General features: G+C 42.5%; 1 protein-coding gene across 7 annotated transcripts in view; it reads left to right on the top strand.

Annotated features, from left to right (window-relative positions):
- Positions 1–21,960, top strand: part of zbtb47b (zinc finger and BTB domain containing 47b) — a 199,225-nt gene that overhangs the window by 91,017 nt on the left and 86,248 nt on the right. For all 7 annotated transcript variants that reach the window (XM_048613163.1, XM_048613181.1, XM_048613153.1 and 4 more), the window contains one exon: positions 13,492–14,880. In XM_048613163.1, the coding sequence (XP_048469120.1) occupies positions 13,492–14,880 (1,389 nt within the window). The remainder of the gene's footprint in view (positions 1–13,491; positions 14,881–21,960) is intronic.

A 21,960-nucleotide genomic window follows, 5' to 3' on the forward strand; every position in this document is an offset into this window, starting at 1 on the left:
ATTAGTTTAAACACAGCCCAGTAGCAGCGAGATTTTGTGTGCAAGGATATGGACTCTAGTACCATTAAGATGTAGCCCATCCAGCTTGGACAGGTCCTTCCTGCCCCAGAACCAGTTCCAATTCCACAAATCTGCTGTTCTCCCTCCTACATCAGTTGTCCAGTTACATATTGAATCGATCAATCCTTCTGTTCTTCTGCATTTTGGATGTGCTCTTTAAAAATTATGGCTTTTTTAAATTTCATTCCTAAACCCTGAAATCTGCCTTCAAGACATCATCCCTGTCTATGTCGTTGGTAGCAATATGGTCCGTGACTTCTGGCTGATGATCCTCCCACAGAAGGAAGTCCTGCAGCTGCTATGAGCATCCTTTAGCCTTGGAATCATGTTTTGTGTCACAGAAAAGACTACCTGATCTCCTGACTATGGAATCCCCAATAATATTGGTCTTCCATCTTCTTCCTCCTCCCCCTGTACAACTGAGACACCTGTGGTGCTGTGGCACTGGCTGCACTCTCCTGAGGAGCCAATGTCCTCACCATTTTTCAAAATGGATTACCAGTTAGCAAATATAAAAGAAAGGAGAAAACTACAGGCCATTTAGCTGAACATTCATCATCGGGAAAATGTTAGCTATTATTAAAATGTTAGAAGCTTTTATTAGAGTTATAATGATAATTAGGAAATCTACAAGAATGCTATCCTTTATCATGAGGGAAATTGAATACAAAAGTAGGGAGAGAAATCAGGGTTAATGTTTCAGGTCCAGTGACACGGTTCCTCAGAACCCGAAACATTAACTCTGATTTCTCTCCAGAGATGCTGCCAGACCTGCTGAGCTTTTCCAGCAGTTTGTTTTTGTTTCTGATTTCCAGCTTCTGCAGTTTCTTCAGTTTTCATAAAAGTAGGGAGGTTAGGCTTCAGTTATACAGATCACTGGTGAGACTGCATCTTGTTTATGGAAGGATCTTGTAGGTAAATCACCACAAGCTACCTTTAATTTGACTACTTATTAAGAAACATGACGAACAGTCAAGTACTGAAGCAGTGATTTAACCTTTATTGCATGTAGCAATCAAAATAAGACCCCTCAAGTAAGCAAGTTAAACCTTACAATTTAACTTGGCTATTACCTGATTAATGGTGGAACTTAATTATGATTCCAACCAGCAGATGTGATGATGTGTTTGATCCTGGTGCACTGTTGTTCTTTGAAGTTCCGCTAATGAAGATTTCTGGTGTGGAATTCTTACAGTTTCTTCTCCTTCAGGTCTGTGGTGTGATGTCATTGATGATCTTTTAGATTCTTTCATCCAGAATACTGATTACTCTTCTGGAGTCCTTGACTCTGCAGTTTACTTCCTTATCAGAAGTAACTCCTTTATTCCTTGTCACATTTGGCCTTAACTTTCTGCTTGAAGATCCAGCCTGTCTTGTAATTAACTCCTTAAATTCTTCAGCAGAGCAGTTATTTGTCCTTGTGACATAAGGTAGCCAATTATCAAACATATGTCAAAACACTTTTGTTCATGTAACCACGACTTCTTTTCCCAGTCATGGCTAATTGCTTTCAAAAATCCCCTATGTAACAACTTGTCTTTGTCCCTTAACAGCTTATTCTACACAGAGTTAGACTGATCCTTTTGTATGTAACTGTTTATCTTTGTTGATTCTTTTGCTCCATGAACAGTTTTTTGAAGTTCTGAAGTTTAAAATATCACAACCTAAACACTTTGGAGGCAATTCAAAGAAGGTTGACTAGACAACTAATATGGAACGAGTGTGTTACCTTATGAGCAAAGGTTGGATAAACTAGGTTTGTACCTGCTGGAGTTTTGAAGAGAAAGGGGTAACTTATGAGATCATATGGGGTCTTGACAGAGTTTTGCACCTCTTGTGGAAAAATCTAGAACAAGGTGCCACTGTTTAAAAATTGGGCGTTGCCCATTTAAAACAGAGGATAGGCAAATGTTATTCTGAGGGTTGAGAGTCTTTGGAACTGTCTCTGAAAAGAGTCCTTGAATATTTTTAAGGCAGAGGTAAGTAGATTCTTGTTAACCATGGGTTAAAAGGTCATTGGGAAAGGCAGGAATGTGATTTTGAGCTATAATTAGATCACCCGTGAGCTGAATGAGTGGTGGAGCAGGCTTGAGTAGCTGAATGGCCAGCTCCTGATACCTATAACTTTTTTTAAAAAAATTGTAGTAGAATAATTTATATCCATCTGAGAAATCAGGTGGGTAGTCTTTGCTTTAATGCCTTGTCTGCAAAACTGCAACACTCTCTCAGCACTGTGTTGTTTCTTTGGATCGGGCATTAAAGTCTCTGGAATGGGTCTTGAACCCACAAGCTTTCAAGTGAGCCAAGGCTGATATTTAAATATCTAGTTGATGTTTGCTAATTCTACCTTCTTTAGCCTTAAGTTTTTTTTTAAAAGGAATGGCTACTTCTTAGCATGATGGTATTACTAACACTCACTTGACCACTGTTCCAGTGAAAAGCAAATTGATTTTTGCAGTGATTGATAAATCCTTTTCTCTGGAAGATTACGTTTTTAGTGACGAATAGTAGCTATTGTTTTCAGATTTGCACCATTTCCTTTCTCTCACTTTTTTCTAAACAAAGTTTTTTTACTTGGCTTTTGCATGGGTTATTGAAAATGCACTCTTCTGCCAGGAATCATTTAGAGACCTTCTAAAGTGCAAATTGTTCGCAATCCAGTGCAGGCACTTGCTGTGTGTGTCAGCTTCAAATCGTGTATATATCCTGCATCCCAGCTTTTCTGTTCAGAGTTTGAGGACTAGAGTGATGCGAATTGGGTGATGCCCATTTGGATATATATTCAAACATTCAAAGAGCAGATGTTATTCCAATTCCAATTTGTAATTGCAAGTGTGAACCATTTTGGAGACCATCACTGTTTAATTTGTGGTGGTGTAGACTTTCATCCTCTAAGCTTGGGCCTTGTTGGTGGGATGTTTTGAACTTTAAAAAATATTGTACTAAAATACTGGTAGTGGCATTACTTGAGGTTTTAGCAGCATTGAGAAACTTAACTGGCTGAAGTTAATGTTGGATTGATTGTGACGCTCCCTTTTCTGTGTAGAGATATTTATTTAATTGGTAAGCAAGATTTCGTGAATAACAATGGTAACAACATCTGCTTAATACTTAATTTTGCACTGTAACAGTTACCTACTGTTCCAAACTATTAGCTGATAACTGTAGTGCTCAGCAGTTAGATTTATAACCCATTTAACATGTCCCATCCCCAGCAGCAGGTAGTTAATGAGTAATTCAGAAACTAATCTTTCTAGAAACACATAACATGACTTTACAAAAGGGTCGCGTTAGGAGTTAAATACTGTATTATTTCAACCTTTGTGTCTAGAACATGATGACCTCCTGTCTTAAATGATCTGATTGTTAACTTGCTAGAATCAATATTTGTAGTCTACAAATGAAGAGCATAAAGCTAATCTATTTCAAGAAGTAAAAGGGAGCAAGTGGGAGCAAAGGTGAGAATAGGGCCGCATCTTCAATTATTATGAATCATTTGGTCCAGGATAAAAAAACAAATGAGAGGAAATAGTGATAGGTAAAGATAGGTACTTTGCTGGATAGAGAGAACAGTCAAGAAGATAAGATAGGAACTGGCCCAGATAATTGGGAAGAAGCTCTGACAGATGAATGACGAAATTGGGAAGCTTAAAACTCTGATGATTAGAGAACAGACTGGAGATATTGCCATGAGATATAATGTACAGAAAGTCTGGAGTTTTCTGAATCAATCATTTGCAGATTGTGGTATTGCAGATGACGCCAACACTTACTGCCAATCCTTTTTACTCGTGAGGTGGTGCCTTTGATGACGGCTGAATGACTTGCTGGCTATTGTAGAAGGTAGTTGAGTTTACCTCATTGCTACGTGTTTGTAATTTCAGTCCAGTAGTTCAATGGTCCGCATGTGCTGTTATCTGCTTTTTCACTCCAAATTTACCTAATTAATTGAATTTCAGTTCCCAAGCTGCTGTGATGGATTGTGGATTTGTTTCTGGATCATTAGACCATGCGTCTCGATTGTTAGTCCAGTAACACAACCAGGAATATTAAAGATAAGAAATAATTTCATGGTGAATGGTAGGGCCTTCAGGAGTGTAGTGGAACTGAGGGACCTTGGAGTTCAGGTGCACGGTTGTCTGAAAGTGGAATCACAGGTAGACAGGGTGGTGAAGAAGGCATTTGGCACACTGGGCTTCATCAATCAGAGCACTGAGTACAGAAGTTGGGAAGTTATGTTGCAGTTGTACAAGATGTTGGTGAGGCCACATTTAGAGTATTGTGTTCAGTTTCGGTCACCATGCTATAGGAAGAATGTCATTAAACTGGAAAGAGTGCAGAAGAAATTTACAAACACATTGCCAGGACTCAAGGGACTGAGTTATAGGGAGAGGTTGGACAAGCTAGGATTTTTTTCCGTAAGGCATAGGAGACTGAGGGCTGATCTTATAGATGTGTAAAAGATCATGACGGGCATGGATAGGGTGAATGCACTCAGTCTTTTTCCCAGGGTTGGGGAATTGAGGACTAGAGGGCGTCAGTTTAAGGTAAGAGGGGAAAGAATACGTGGGAACCTGAGAGGCAACTTTTTTTTTTAAGAGGGTGGTACGCAAATGGAATGAGCGGTCAGCGGAAGTGGTAGAGGCGGGTATATTAACAACATTTAAAAGGCATTTGGATGAATACATGGATAGGAAAGGTTTACAAGGATGTGGGCCAAGTGCAGGGAAATGGCGTTAGCGTGGATGGACATTTTGGTCAGCACGGACCTGTCTTTGTGCCGTTGGACTTTATGACTCTAAGAGCAGGAAAAGGCTGTTCAGCCCCTCCAGCCTCCTCCACCATTCAATAAGATCCTGGCAGATCTGCCCCAGGCCTCAACAGCTCCTCAAAGTTCTCAACTGAAATTTTATTTAAAACATCAATCTACCTCCTGAGTACCAGTACTAACGTGAGAACTGTATTCCTCAGTAACAAATATTGTACTGTGATTTTCCTTGTATTTATATGCGTTAAAGAAGTATTGCTTTCAGACAGCGTTATTTTGGAAGGTTGATGCATTTGTGAAAGGGGTATTGTAGAGATTTGCTCAATGACATTCAACAAAAAGAACTTGCAGCACCTTTTGTAGCCTTGGCATGTCCAAAATAGCTTTACAGCCGATGAAGTACCCTTGAAGTATTGACATTCTGGTAATGTAGGAAATAAAGCAGCCACCTTTCACACAGCAAGCTCCCACAAACGACAAAACAATAACGACTAGATAATCAGCTTCTGATGATATTGACCAAGTATCAGTGTTGATCTGGGACACCAGGGAAAACTCTGTAGCTTCTTTTGTATTCAGTGTTATGGAATCTTTTACATCCAACTCAGAGGACAGATTGGGCCCCAGGTTAACCTATCATCCTAAAGACAATACCTCTGACAGTGTAACACTTAGTATTGGCTTTATTCTATAGTACTCTAGTTTTGAACACATGGATTTCAGACTTAGAGTTGAAAGTGAAACTAAGTGACTGCTGACAACTCTGGGATTCTGGCTGAGCAGCTTTAATCATGAAGAAAGGCCATAGAAATTGGTCTCGAACAGAGAAGTTTTGGTAAAGATATTAAAAATTTGAGAAGTAAATAAAGAAGAATTGTTTCAGCTGCTTTAGCTGCCAACTAGAGTGCATACATTTAGTCAAGGCATGATCAGAGGTTGGAAGGGTTTATTATTATTCTTGCACTTGGAAAATAAAATATAGAATTTCTTAATGCAGTATTTGATGTAAAGTGTAAAATTACCATGGTCATATTAGATCATAGTCTGCTCTCTTGAGAGAAGGACAACTGGTAGTGCTTTAACCCAAGGATCATCATGCCTCAGGAAAGGGGAGAGGCAGAGAAGGAGAAACCTTCATGATAACCTCAGCCAGTTCAGGAATTGAACCCACACTGGTGGTATCACTCTTCATTGCAGACCAGCAGTCCAACTAACTGAGCTAAACATTAGTCTCTCCTCGTAAGACAATTCCACTATCCCAAGAATTAATCTAGTGAACTCTGATTGTACTCCCTCAATACCAAGTACTGATATGCTTTTCCCTTAGATAAGGAAACTGAAACAGTGCATAGTATTACAGGTGTGTTATCATCTGTGCTCTATATAGTTGTATCAAGACATCTTTCCATTCCAAATGGATCTACAGGAGTAATCAAAAAGACCTGGATTTTTTTTTTGGTTGAAGGTGAAGTCTGTGTATAGTTTAAAGTGATCACGCACTGTCTAGTATGAGAATTGGAGGGAAATTGTAGTTTTACTTTTGAGGATCAGTAAGTATTTCTGCAAAATATTGTCTCAGCCCATTAGGTGAGATCATGGAGCCCGTGATCATCCACATTGCAGTTGGTATGTTGAACAAAAATACTTGTGCTTGATTGGGCTTTCGAGGACATAACCAAAAAGATTGACGAAGGCAGAGTGGGAGATGTTGTCAAAGGTTTTACTAAAGTCCATGTAGACAAGGTTCCGCATGGTAGACTGATTAGTAAAGTTAGATCACATGGGATTCTGGGAGAGCTTGGATACAATTGCTTACAAAATAGCTTGACGGTAGGAGACAGAGGGTGGTGGTGGAGAGTTGTATTTAGGACTGGAGACCTGCGACCAGTAGTGTTCTGCAGGGATCAGTGCTGGGTCCACTGTTGTCATTTATATAAAAAATCTGGATGAGAAATTAGGAGGCTTGGGTTAGTAAGTTTGTGGATTATAACAACATTGGTGGTATAGTGGACAGTAAAGAAGATTAACTAAGATTACAAATGGATATTGATCAATTAGACCAATGGGTTGAGGAGTGGCAGATGGAGTTTAATTTGGATTAAATGTGAGGTATTGTATTTTGGTAAAAGGGCAGGATTTATGCAGTCAGTGGTAGGCACCTGGATCATGGTGTCAAACCGAGAGACCTACGGGTTCTCGTACATAGTTCTTTGAAAGTTGTCACAGGTGGACAGGGTGGTTAAGAAGGCATTTAGCACACTTGCCTTCATTGCTCAGACCATTGAGTATAGGAGTTGGGACATCATGTTGAGATTGTACAGGATGTTGTTGAGCCCACTTTTAGAATACTGTGTACAGTGCTGGTTGCCCTGCTATAGGAAGGATATTATTACATTGGAGAGGATTCAGAAAAGATTTACTAGGATGTTGCTGGAACTGGAAGTTTGACTTATAAGGAGAGGATGGATAGGCTGAAACTTTTCTCACTGGAATGTGGGAGGTTGAGGGGTGACCTTCTGAAGGTTTATAAAATCGTGAGGGGCATAGATAAGGTGAATAGCAAAGGTCTTTTCCCTCGGGTGGGAGAGTTGAAAACTAGGGGGTGTATTTTTAGGATGAGAGGAGAAAGATTTAAAAGGGACTGGAGGGGCAACTTTTTCACACAAAGGGTGGTGCGTGAATGGAATGAACTGCCAGAGGAAGTGGTAGATGCAGGTACAGTTTTGACATTTAAAAGGCATTTGGACAGATACAAGGATAGGAAAGGTTTAGACGGACATGGGCCAAAGAGGCAAGTGGGACTAGTTCGGTTTAGCATAACTGGTCGGCATGGACGAGTTGGACTGATGGGTCTGTTTCCGTGTTGTGTGACTCTATGACTCGTTTTTTTTTGAGTTCGGTATTTCATGGTCTTATGCTGAATGACAATTTAAGACATTTACTGGGCTCAACCAATGAAGTTTAATATTATATGTAAGTAGCAGAGAAGGTGAAAACAGGATTGCATTGTGGTCCAGCCACAAGATTTCCACTGTTGCTACTGATGTGAAACAAAGTTAATTCCTAAAACTTCAAGAAGTTACAAATAAGCATTCAAAATTGCAAAGGCAAAGTATCCAGATGCTGGAATTAAAGTACAGAAAATTCTGCAAATACTCAGCAGAGCTGGCACTGTCTGTGGCGAAAGGAACAGGGTTTGAGGAGTTCTGTTGAAGTTCCCAGACCAATAGAGCATCAACTCTGTTTTCCTTTGCATTGATGCTTGACCCCCAGAGTTTTTATTTTCTGTTTTTCTTATTGACATTATTATTTTTATTCAATACACACACATGTGCAGTAAATATCGTTTCCATTTTAGTCTTATTACTTGAAACCACTACTGTTGCTTCTTTCTCTGCATATGTTGCCAGACTGCTGTGTGTTTCCAGCAATTTCAGTTTTTATTTCAGACTTCGCAGCATCTGCTATATTTTTGTGTAAAATAGACAACTGTGTTTCTCGGCCTGGGGAAAATCCCAAAACGTGAAGAGCACGTGGAGGGCAGTCTTGAGAAGATGCTTGTAAACCTGGAGGAACAGGATTACTTGAGCTTACTCCTCATGCTCTCCTGGTATCAAGAATTAGAGCATTTGGTTCTATGGCCTACCTCAGTTGCACCCACTCCTGTCACTCGCTGTCTGTTGGATGGGACTCAGCATCTTGCAGCCCTCAGTGAGTGGAGTTAAACCCAAAATCCCCTCCAATATGATTCACTGTTGCATATAAACAGACTGGCACAATATTCCATTGATATCTCAATAAATGGCATCACCACTGAGGAAACAGATGCCTTGCTTCACAGAGAAAGCCAACTCTCACCTGCTTCTTCCAGCTTGATATCACATGCTATGGCATGGTACCACACAGAATGAGGTTATACGGCTCATTGTGCTTGTGCCAGCTCTTTGAAAAAGCTGTTCAATTAATGCAAAACTCCATGTCAGTGGTACCCTGTTCTGTTTATAGCAGAGCCTGCTGGCCGCAGATTGGTCTCAGCAGCACCTCGGCACCCACCGGAACACTACCTAATGTGATGGTGATGGTATTTTTTTGCTTAGAAACGCAAACAAGAAGATTCAATTTGAGCCATTAGTCTGATGTCTTCCACCAACGCCACCGTCACTGCCACCAAACCCCACCCCCTCCAAACCCTCGGATAACTCTGCAAATTTTTGGCAATTTACAAAATTAGTTTATGAAAATTACTGTTGAATTTGTGCCTACCATGCTTCAGGCAGTGCATTGCAGACTTTTAATTTTTCAAAAAAGGTCCTTGTTTCTCCCTTAGTTCTTTTGCCAATGAAATCCATATCCTTCAGTCACTGATCCTTCCTTCTGCTGGAAACATTTCATTTTGTTTGTAGTAACAATATGTTTCATAATTTTGAGCGCCTGCGTTGGCCTTCAAGACACCGGATCCCAGTTTTAATAGGCTCTCCATGTAGCTGAAGTCCCAAGTTCCTCATGGCATTCTGGTAAGTTTTCTTAAATTCTGGGCTGAGATCTTGACATTCTTCCTAAAGTGCAGTGCTCAAGGTGCATCTTGTTTGCCAGTTTCCAAGTCTGTATCAATTAGCATCAGCACTGCATATGAAGTATGCACCCTTGAGAGGATTTACATATGAAACTCAACATGAATTTAAATGGTCCTAGCACTTATGATATGTGCTGATTAGCTACTTACCCCTGAGGAAAGTAATATCTGGCTACATGATGAAAGCAGTCATCGATTCTCTTTCTTCCTTTCATTTGCTAGAAACTTTTTAAGTTACTGTTAACTTTTAAAACTTTAAGTTTTAAGTAATGTAGTTGGGAGATTTTAAAAGAAAACTACATAGGGTTCAGAGGCGGTATGTGTGGCAGCTAAGGGTGATGATTTTGGGTACTGATTCGGCAGAATTGTATTAATATTCAGAATGTAATCACTGGTAAATAATCTTGATTTTTTTCATAACATTTGTAATTCATTTTGTCTGCCATCAATACATAGGTGTGTTGCACATTGAAAATTAAGAGCGCAAGTAGGTCATTCGGCACCTCCAGCCTGCTACACAGCTTTAGGAGCTCCTGGCTGATCTCATTGTGGTCTCAACTCTTTCATTCCTACCCACATGCCCTTTGATTCTTTTGTTCATCAAGATTGTCCCTGACTTGACCTGAAAAATATACTCATTTCATGATTACAAAACATAATATGCTGTTACTTGAGCCCTACTTCAATATTGTTTTGTCAGTCTTTTAAAATTGTCAACAGATGGCATTAAATGTCAATTGGCATTTTCATACTGTCACTTTGTATTTAACAATGCAAATATTAAGCTGCCCTAGAAATCCACCTTCTCAGAAATGGGGTGGACAATGGCAAGGACTTTGTGAAACTATTATGATTTTTGTTTGAGTTGGCAGAAGGCCAAATGTTGAAACTTTGATAATACTGTAGGAAGTGCAGGGAAATAAAACTTGTGAATTTACCTAGTCAGTTGCCAGGAGTTTGCTTCTTTTCCTGATAAAGAAAATAATATTTTTTTCTAGGAATACTCGATAAGATGGTTGTATTTTCTAATCAACCTGTTCAGTGATGTTATTACCCACTTTTGGAGCAAGTGAAACTTGAACCCTGGACTCCTGGTTCAAAGGCAGGGACACCACCACTGCACCACAAGAGTCCTTGACATGTTTTCTGATTGAACATGCAGTTTATATTTGCTTCCTCTCTAGTATTTGAGTATACTGTGCTTCAATTTAGTTAATTTATAAATAAGCCTTTGAATATAGCATCTATTGGTATGGAAGTGAGTTTAATAGCATGATGACTTCAGTCTGGGGTCATTTGGCAACACAGTTGCATTTCTTAGTCAAAGGATTATAGTATCCATTTTGAGTTCTGAAGAGTCCTATTGGACTCAACTCTGTCCATCTTTCCACATGCTGTCAGAACTTTAGATAAATGTGAGGTGTTGCATCAGGGCAGGACTTAATGGTAGGGTCTTGGGGAGTGTTGCCAAACAAAGAGACCTCAGGGTGCAGGTTCATGGTTCCTTGAAAGTGAAGTCACAGGTAGACAAGATAGTGAAGAAGGCATTTGGTATGCTTGCCTTTATTGATTAGTGTATTGAGAATCGGAGCTGGGATGTCATATTGAGGTTTTACAGGACATTGGTTAGGCCACTTCTGGAATACTGCGTTCATTTCTGGTCTCCCTGCTATAGGAAAGATATTGTTAAACTTGAAAGGGTATAGAAAAGATTTACAAGGATGTTGCTAGGGTTGGAGGGTTTGAGATATAGGGAGAAGCTGGATTGCCTAGAGATTTATAAAATTTATGGTTAAAGTGAATAACCAAGGTTTATTTTCCCCAGGATAGGTGAGTGTGCTAGCCAATATGAATCCCTAAATGATTATCATAAAAGCATTGCCTGGCTGTTATCAAATTGCTATTGGAGCTTGCTGAGTATAAATTGGTTGCTGCATCTTTCTACATTAAAGAAGTGTTTACACAAAACTGTCTGGCTGTAAAATGCTTTGCGCCATTCTGTCATTGTGAAAAGTTCTTGTAGATTCATAGCATTTAGAGCACAGGAAGAGACCATTTGGCCCATCATGTCCACTACAGCAAACAAAGATCTGACTCCACTAATCTAATTTTTCATTTCTCGTTACATAGTCCTGGAAGCTATGGCAGCACAAGTAAATACCCAAACACTGTATATAGATTGAGAATTTCTGACTCAACCATCCTTGTGGGTAGTGGATTCCAAACTCGCAGCAAGCTCTGAGTCAAAATTTCTCCTCAACTCTCCTCTAAGCCTCAACCTCTTACCTTAAATCTATGTCCCCTGGTTATTGACCCCTGTATTAAGAAAAAGGTGTCTTTCTGTCTACGCTATCTGTGCCTCACAATCTTATGGTTCTATGTCAGGACCCCTCTTGAAAACAACCCTAGCCTATCCCACTTTCCTCATAGCTCAGAGCCTCCAGCCCAGGTAGCATCCTGGTAAGTCTTCTCTCCACATACACTCTTGTGCAATCACACCCTTCCTATTATATGGTGACCAGAATTGCATGCAATACTCCTGTTGTGACCTAACTAGCATTTTGTACTGTTCCAAAAAAACTTCCTTCATTTAATATTCTGTGACTCCATATCCCATTTGTCGTCATAACCATATTATTAATCTGCCATGCTACTTTCACGAATTTGTGGATATGCTCACCAAAGCCCCTCTGATCGTCAGTACTTCCAGTTCCTTTCATTCGTAGTGTCATCCAATGACTTGTTAGCCCTCCCCAAGTGCATTACCTCACTTCTCCAGTTGAATTCCATTTGCCACTGCTCTGCTCAGAATTTCTTCTAGTATTTTACAGTCTTCCGCCTTGATGTGTATACCTGTATTATCCTTTTCCATTGTGAAGACTGAGACTAAGTAGCAATTGTAACTGTCCCAGCATGCCTCTTTGCAAGGGAAAATTACATGCATGATACAGTTTGTTGTTTTCTAATACTGCTTTGCAGCAATACTTGGAACAAAAGATCTACAAAAACGTTGAATTAGAATTCTTTTATCTTTATTCAAACAGTGGCTGCCTCTGTAACAGGATGAATAGGTTTGTTCAAGTAGAGGGGTTTGATTTTTGACCCGGTAGAGGTAGCTATTAACCAAGACATTTCATTGAAATTTTTACTTCAGCACCTTGTCAAATGAGTTCACTGCAGGAGAGAATAGCTGGAGCATCCATGTAAAACAAATTCTACAAACCCTAGTAAAATAATTTACATTGCTAAAAATATAGAAGCAGATTGTAAAAATTGTTCTGACTTGTATGGAGCCTTTATTTTGCGCAACCAGGTTAATGTGAAGGAGCAGTGAACGGTTTCAGATTTCCTTATCTATTGTAATGGAACCAGGGGACCTGACATCTCGGACACATTTTGTTATTGAGTTTAATACCTCCTGAAAGATACCTCCCAAAAACCTTTTTTGTAAATCAACAGTCTAACTAAACAATTAAGCATTTAACTTATTTTTAGTGCATACTTATAATAGTGTCTAACTTGTAAGTTTATGTATATATTGAGTTTGTCACTTTGGGAATAGTAAGGATATTATGATTGGTAAAGGGTCCTACCAAATCAGCCTGTATAGACTCGAAGTCCTGAGCTTGCCTCAGTGTCCTGAGTTGTGTCAGTTAAAATCGGTGAAGAATCCTGTCTTCAATGTGTAAGTGCCCCAATAGATGTATGAACCTCCAATAATCACTTTACAAAATAGCCACCTGGGTGAGCCAGCTCAGACCTTGAGAGTCAGGGCAGCATATGCCAGGAAGAAGATTGTGTTTGAGGTGAGGAGGACACTGATTAAAATAATTGCAAGGATTTAATGAGCAAAATGAACCAGTATCATGGGCCAGTTGGGATGAATGTCCTATTTCCCTCTGTAATTTGTAAATCGTCAATTTCTTTGGTCAGATTCAAGTGAGAAGAATGCTAATAGTCACTTTTTAAAGTTGTCATTAGTTGCCAAAGCTTTTGGATTATAAAAAAAGACACTCTCCCAACATTAAAAAAAAATCTTTTATATCTATACAAAGTTTTGATGGCTTTGTTTTTCCCTTTTTTCTTTCAGCTGATAGTTGAAAAGACCACTGACTACCCTTCCACTGAGTACTCTCTGGTGGAGGATGTTGCCCTCCACTTTACTTGTTTGATGGACAGACTGAATGAGCAGCGCCTGTTTCAGCCAGACCTGTGTGATGTAGACATTGTATTGGTGCGCCAGAAGAATACATTTCCTGCTCACAAAGGGGTGCTCGCGGCCTACAGTCAATTTTTTCACTCTCTTTTTACACAAAACAAGCAGCTTCAACGTGTCGAACTTTCACTAGAAGCTCTAACATCGCAAGGGTTTCAGCAAATCCTGAACTTTATCTATACATCAAAGCTGCTCGTAAATGCCTGCAATGTGCAGGATGTGCTAAATGCTGCTGCAGTTCTACAGATGAATGATATTGCCACTTCCTGTCAAGAATTAATAGATAGCCGGTCCTTAAACTTGACGACGGTGGCTAGCGATATGTCAAAGCAGGAAAATCGCAGCAATCCCCTTGGCTCTCAGTTTTATCGTGAGATTAAGCAGGAGGTGGATTCGCACCCAAAAATCTATGCTAGAGAGAGCAACAATCCATACTCGGTACGTGTGGAGGACAACACTGGGAAACAACACTCACCCATTCAACCAAAACAGCAGTATTACAAGGAGGAGAACGATGACCAAACGGTGTGCAAGATTGAGGGAGATACTGAGCAATTGGATGATGATTCGGACAGTAGGGGCTCATATAACCGGGAACAGATCATTGTGGAGGTTAACCTTAACAACCAGACTCTGAATGTTTCTAAAGGGGCTGAGGGCATGTCTTCACCTTCAGAGGCTACAGCTGTATTAGGTAGGTGTCCTGAGGATGAAGAGGAGGATGACGAAGAGGATGATGATGATGATGAGGAAGAGGAGGAGGAGGAGGAGGATGATGACAATGCTGATGGGGAAGAAGAGGAAGAAGATGACGAAGATGTCACTGAGGAAGAGGAAGAGGATGAAGAATGTGAAGAGAGTGATGAAGATGTGAATGAAGGTGGTGATAACCCTGATACTCCAGAAGTCAAGACTGAAAGTGGACAAACAACCCGGAGAACAGCAAGAGCTTTGACTGCTTCCAAAGGTTCAACTCCCCCAGCTCCAAGCCGGTCACGGAGACCGGCCAAACATGAAATGAGAACTCGAGGTCGGAAACGAAAGAAGGATTCTGATAGCTCAAATCAGAAGGTGAAAATTGAAGAGAAACAGCACTTCCCTTGCAAAAAGTGCCCCCGGGTCTTCAATAACCGCTGGTACTTAGAGAAGCACATGAATGTCACGCACAGCCGCATGCAGATCTGTGATAAGTGTGGCAAGCGATTTGTACTGGAAAGTGAGCTGTCGCTGCATCACCAAACTGACTGTGAGAAAAGTATTCAGGTAGGTCATTGATTTTCATTCATAATCTTAATCAAAATCACCAAATGACATTTGTGTTAGAAGCTAGCTAATGTCGCTTCTTTCTGTTTGACACTTTTGAAACCCGTTTGATGTTGTCTTCAAAAATCTAATCCCAGTCTGGGAATGAGTGCTTAAGACATTTTATCAATCCACAAAAGGCAGTTGGCAACTTGTGAACATGTTCGAGGAGTTTGGGCTAATCTCCATACTACAGTTGTTTTGTAGAGAAGTAATAATTTTGTTTCTTGCACTTTATCGTTGCAGTTTTCTTAGTCAATGAGTAAGTGATATTTAAATTACTTCCCCAGGTTGCATGATATTTTTGGATCAAAATCAATTAACGCTATGTAGTAATATAACTGAAAATGACCAGTGACTGACCATTCAACAGTATTTTCTGTTTAGGATACAGCACTGCAGCACTGAAAAGTTAAAGTTTTAGAGGATTTTAAGGCTTGAGGTAACCAGCAGAGTGAGACATTAGGGATTTAATCATGCCAATGTGAATTTTAAATTGTGGGTGTTGGAGCATCAGGAGCCAATGAGCAAGAAGAGAACAGAGAACAGTACAGCACAGGAGGGGCCCTTTGGCCCACCATGTCTGCACTGACCTTGATGCCATTCTAAACTAATGCCATCCACAACCTCATCACCTCAGGTGACCTCCCACCCACGGCCTCCAACCTCATTGTTCCCCAACCTCGCACTGCCCGCTTCTATCTCCTTCCCAAAATCCACAAACCTGAATGCCCTGGTCGACCCATTGTCTCCGCCTGCTCCTGCCCCACCGAACTGATCTCCAACTATCTCGACTCCATTTTCTCCCCCTTGGTCCAGGAACTCCCTACCTATGTCCGTGACACCACCCACGCCCTCCACCTCCTCCAGAACTTCCAATTCCCCGGTCCCCAACACCTCATCTTTACCATGGACGTCCAGTCCCTCTACACCTGCATTCCCCATGCAGATGGCCTTAAGGCCCTCCGCTTCTTCCTGTCCCGCAGGCCCGACCAGTCCCCCTCCACTGACACCCTCATCCGCTTAGCCGAACTCGTCCTCACACTCAACAACTTCTCTTTCAATTCCTCCCACTTCCTACAGACAAAGGGGGTAGCCATGGGTACCCGCATGGGCCCAAGCTACGCCTGCCTCTTTGTAGGTTACGTGGAACAATCCCTCTTCCGTACCTACACCGGCCCTAAACCCCACCTCTTCCTCCGTTACATTGATGACTGTATCGGTGCCGCCTCGTGCTCCCACGAGGAGCTCGAACAGTTCATACACTTCACTAACACCTTCCACCCCAATCTTAAGTTTACCTGGACCATCTCTAACACCTCTCTCCCCTTCCTGGACCTCTCTGTCTCCATATCGGGCAACCACCTAGAAACCGATATTCATTTCAAGCCCACCGACTCCCACAGCTACCTAGAATACTCCTCCTCCCACCCACCTTCCTGCAAAAATGCTATCCCCTATTCCCAATTCCTTCGCCTCCGCCGCATCTGCTCCCAGGATGAGGCATTCCACTCCCGTACATCTCAGTTGTCCTCATTTTTCAAGGACCGTAACTTCCCCTCCTCGGTGGTCGAGAACGCCCTCAACCGTGTCTCCCACATCTCCCGCACCTCATCCCTCACACCCCGTCCACGCAATAAAAACCAAAAAAGAATCCCCCTCGTCCTCACGTATCACCCCACCAACCTCCGGATCCAACGCGTCATCCTCCGACACTTCCGCCATCTGCAGTCCGACCCCACCACCAAAGACATCTTTCCCTCCCCACCTTTTATCTGCTTTCCGGAGGGACAACTCTCTCCGTGACTCCCTTGTCCACTCCACACTCCCCTCCAGCTCCACCACACCCGGCACTTTTCCCTGCAACCGCAGGAAGTGCTACACCTGCCCCCATACCTCCTCCCTCACCCCCATCCCAGGCCCCAAGAAGACTTTCCACATCAAGCAGATGTTCACCTGCACATCTGCCAATGTGGTATACTGCATCCGCTGTACCCGGTGTGGCTTCCTCTACATCGGGGAAACCAAGCGGAGACTCGGGGACCGCTTTGCAGAACACCTACGCTCGGTTCGCAACAAACAACTGCACCTCCCAGTCGCGAACCATTTCAACTCCCCCTCCCATTCCTCAGACAACATGTCCATCCTGGGCCTCCTGCAGTGCCACAACGATGCCACCCGAAGGTTGCAGGAACAGCAACTCGTATTCCGCATGGGAACCCTGCAGCCCAATGGTATCAATGTGGATTTCACAAGTTTCAAAATCTCCCCTCCCCCCACCGCATCCCAAAACCAGTCCAGCTCGTCCCTGCCTCCCTAACCTGTTCTTCCTCCCACCTATCCCCTCCTCCCACCTCAAGCCGCACCTCCATCTCCTACCGACCAACCTCATCCCGCCCCCTTGACCTGTCCGTCCTCCCTGGACTGACCTATCCCCTTCCTAACTCCCTACCTACACTCACCTTTCCTGGCCCCATCCCCGCCTCTTCGACCTGTTTGTTTCCTCTCCACCTATCCTCTCCTCTATCCCTCTTCTATCCGCCTCCCACTCTCTCCCTGTTTATTTCAAAACCCCCTTCCCCTCCCCCTTTTCTGATGAAGGGTCTAGGCCCGAAACGTCAGCCTCTCTGCTCCTATGATGCTGCTTGGCCTGCTGTGTTCATCCAGCCCTGCACCTTGTTGTCTCCCATTCTAAACTAATCCCATCTGCCTGCGCAAGTTCCGTATCCCTCTGTTCCCTGCCTGTTTAAGTGTCAGTCTAAATATTTCTTAAACTTTGCTATCATATCTGCTTCTACCATCTTCCAGGGTAGCACGTTCCAGGCACCTACCACCCTCCGGGTTTAAAAAAAACTTTGCCTCGCACAATTCTTCTGACCTTCCCCCACCCCCCTACTCATCTTTAAACCTATTGTGAAGCACAGGAAGGAAATGTGGGGACAGGAGTATTCCATTCAGTCCCTCGAGCATGTTCTGCCATTCAAATATATCCTGACTCATATCTGCTCACAATGGTACCACCTCAACCATTTGTGGCTGAAACTTTCATCCATTACACGGTCACCTACTTAATCCGATACTCTCCTGTCAAACCCTCCAATCTCCCCAATCCGTTCAATTTAAAACATATTCTGCTTCTCATGGAAATGAGATCTGGTATATTTGTTCACTAAAAGGATGTGTGGTCAATTATGAATTTCAAGACCAAGTTCTATAAAATTACCAAGAGGTATGGAACAGATCTGGGATTTTGGAGGGAATGGTATTCAGCAGCATTACCATTGAAAGCTTAGACTCTTGTTCAGCAAGGGAATCGATCTACTTCCATCTTAAAACTATTCAATGACTCTTCCTCCACATTGTTCAGAGTTCCAAACTTGCACAGCACTGAGAGAAAACATTTCACGTCATCTCTATCTTAAAACTATGGCACCTAATTTTCAAAGTGCCCCTAATTCTGGATTCACTCACAGAATAATGTTCCTTTTATATCTACCTTGTCAAGATCATTCAAGAACTCACATATTTCAATTAAGTCACTTTTCTAAACTCTAATGAAATAAGGCCAATCTGTCCAACCTTTCCTGATTGGACAACCCCCTCATTTCAGGTATCGATTTGGTAAACTTCCTCTGAAATGCCTCCAACTTAGATCCTCCTTTAAATATGAAGATCAAAACAGAATGCAGTGTTCAAGATGTAGTTTCACCGATGCCCTGTATAACTGAAGGTTAAAGGGATCGAAAAGTATGGGACGAAAATTAGAACAGAGTACTGAGTTGGATGATGAGCATGATAATATTGGATGGTGGAATCAGCTTGAAGGACTGAATGGCCTTCTGCTCCTATTTTCTGTGTTTCGAAAGCATCCTTACCTCCATTATGACAGGAATTAAATAAACAGAATAACATTCCATTAGCTGCCTTAATCCAAAACATTGAATATCTTCAAGAAGGAGTTAGATATATTTTTTGGGACTGAAGGGAACAAACAATATGGGGCAAAAGCTGGAAGGTCAGCCATGAATGGCAGAGCAGGCTCAAAGTGCTGAATGGATTATTCCTGCTCCTAGTTTCTATGTTTAATTGCTTGCTGAACCTACATAATAGCGTTTTGTGACTCATGCACCTGTCACCTGGGTCACGCAAGTATTAAGGCACAAATGGAGGCTATTTGACCAATTATATGTGCATTGGCTCTTCAAATGAGCATCACTACCTACGGCCAGTCTCCTGCTTTTTCCCTGTACCCTTGCACATTACCTCTATCCAAATAATCACCCAGTATCCTCAATTGAACCTGCTTCCCCTACACATCCAGGCACTGTATTCCATACTCTAGTTATTGGCTGAGTGAAAAGATATCTTCTCATGTGCATTTACGAATCATTTTAAATGTGTGCCGCCTTAATCGTAGGATTTTACAGTACAGAGGGAGGCTATTCGATCCATTGTGTCTGTACTGACTGCTGAAAGAGCTATGTAGCTAGTCGCACTCTCCGTAGTCCTCACCCTTCATCACTTTTAAATATCTGTCCAGCTTTCTTTTGAAACCTCCTTTGGAATCCACCTCCACCACTCTCCTAGGAAATTCATTCCAAATCCTAACAACTCTCTGAGTAAAGAAGTTTCTCCTCATCTCACTCCTAGCTCTCTTGCTGACTATCTTTAAATTGTGACCCCCTAGTTACTGACATACCATCTAGTGGAAACAGAATTTCTGTTTTTACCCTGTCCTTTACCCTGTCAAAACTGTTCATATTTTGAACATTTCAAAAAGGTCACTTCTTGATCTTCTCTGCTGTAAGGAAAATAAGTCCAATCCCTCTACTCTTTCCTTGTATCTAAAATCCTTCATTCCTGGTATCGCCAACAACATTCAAGAAGCTTGACACCATCCAGGACAAAGTAGCCCACTTGATTGGCACTGCATCCTCCCTCAGTTGATGAATCAGTACTCCTCCATGTTGAACAACAATTAGAGGAAGCACTGAGGATGGCAAGGGCACAAAATGTACTCTGGGTGGGGGATTTCAATGTCCACCGTAAGAGTATCTTGGCAGCAGTGCTACTGATCGAGCTGGTCAGGTCCTAAAGGACATAGCTGCTAGACTGGGTCTGCAGCATGTGGTGAGGGAACCAACAAGAGGGAAAAATGTACTTGACCTCATCCTTGCTAATCTGGCAGCTGCAATTGCATCCGTCCATGTCAGTATCGGTAAGAGTGACCATTGCACAGTCCTTGTGGAGACGAAGTCCTGCCTTCACATTGAGAACCACCTCCATCATGTTGTGTGGCATTATCACCGTGCTAAATGGGACAGACTTCGCACAGATCTAGCAACTCAAGACAGGGCACCCATGGGATGCTGTGGGCCATCAACAATAGCAGAATTGTACTCCAGCACAATCTGTAACCTCGTGGCCTGGCATATCTCCCACTCAACCATTACCATCGAGCCAGGGCATCAACCCTGGTTCAATGGAGACTGCAGGAGGGCATGTCAGGAGCAGCACCAGGCATACCTAAGGATGAAGTATCAACCTGGTGAAGCCACCAAACAGCGAAAGCAGCAAGCGGTAGACAGAGCTAAGCAATCCCACAACCAACGGATCAGATCTAAGCTCTGCAGTCCTGCCACATCCGGTTGTGAATGCTGGTGGACAATTAAACAACTCACCAGAGGAGGAGGCTCCACAAATACCCCCTTCCTCAATGATGGAAGAGCCCAGCACATCAGTGCAAAAGAGAAAGCTGAAGCACTCGCAGCAATCTTCAGCCAGAAGTGCCGAGTGAATGATCCATCTCGGCCTCCTCCAGTCTTCAGTCTTCAGCCAATTCGATTCACTCCATATGATATCAAGAAACGGTTGGAGACACTGGATACTGCAAAGGCTATGGACCCTGACAACATTCTGGCAATAGTACTGAAGACTCGTGCTCCAGAACTTGCCACTCCCTTAGCCAAGCTGTTCCAGTCCAGTTACAACACTGGCGTCTACCTGACAATGTGGAAAATTGCCCAAGTATGTCCTGTACATAAAAATCCAACCCGGCCAATTGCTGCCCCATCAGTCTCCTCTCGACCATCAGTAAAGTGATGGAAGGTGTCATCAACAGTGCTATCAAGCAGCACTAACTCGGAAATAACCTGCTCAGTGACACAGTTTGGGTTCCGCCAGGGCCACTCTGCTCCTGATCTCATTACAGCCTTGGTTCAAACATGGACAAAAGAACTGAATTCCAGACGTGAGGTGAGAGTGACAGCTCTTGATATCAAGGCTGCATTTGACTGAGTGTGGCATCAAGGAGCCCTACCAAAACTGGAATCAATGAGTATCAGGGGGCAAACTCTCCGGTGGTTGGAATCATACCTGACACGTTGGAAGATGGTCGTGGTTGTTGGTGGTCAATCATCTCAGCTCCAGGACATATCTGCAGGAGCTCATATGGGTAGTGTCCTAGGCCCAACCATCTTCAGCTGCTTCTTCAATGACCTTCCCACCTTCATAAGGTCAGAAGTGGAAGTGTTTGTCAATGATTGAGGAATTGCAAATGTTACTGAACAATGCGCAGATACTGAAGTTTATGTTGAAATGCAACAGGATCTGGGCAATATTTAGGCTTGGGGTGACAACTGGTAAGTAACATTTGCACCACACAAATGCCAGGCAATGACCATCTCCAATAAGAGACAATTGAACCACCATCCCTTGACTCTCAATGGTGTTGCCATCATTGAATCCCTTGCTATCAACATCCTAGGGGTTACCATTCACCGGAAAGTCAACTAGACTCACCACATTAATACAGTGGCTACTGGAACAGGTCAGAAGCTAGGAATACTGCAGTGAGTAAATCACCACCTAATTACCCAAAGCCTGTCCATCATCTACAAGGCAGAAGTCAGGAATGTGACGGAATACTCCCCACTTTCTTGGATGGGTGCTGGTCTTGACACCATCCAGGATAAAGCAGCCTGCTTGATTGGTACTACATCCCCTCCCTCCACCACTGATGCTCTGTAGCAGCAATGTGTA

The sequence above is a fragment of the Rhincodon typus genome, chromosome 2, assembly GCF_021869965.1.
Source record: "Rhincodon typus isolate 14 chromosome 2, sRhiTyp1.1, whole genome shotgun sequence".
Taxonomy (NCBI): Eukaryota; Metazoa; Chordata; class Chondrichthyes; order Orectolobiformes; family Rhincodontidae; genus Rhincodon; species Rhincodon typus.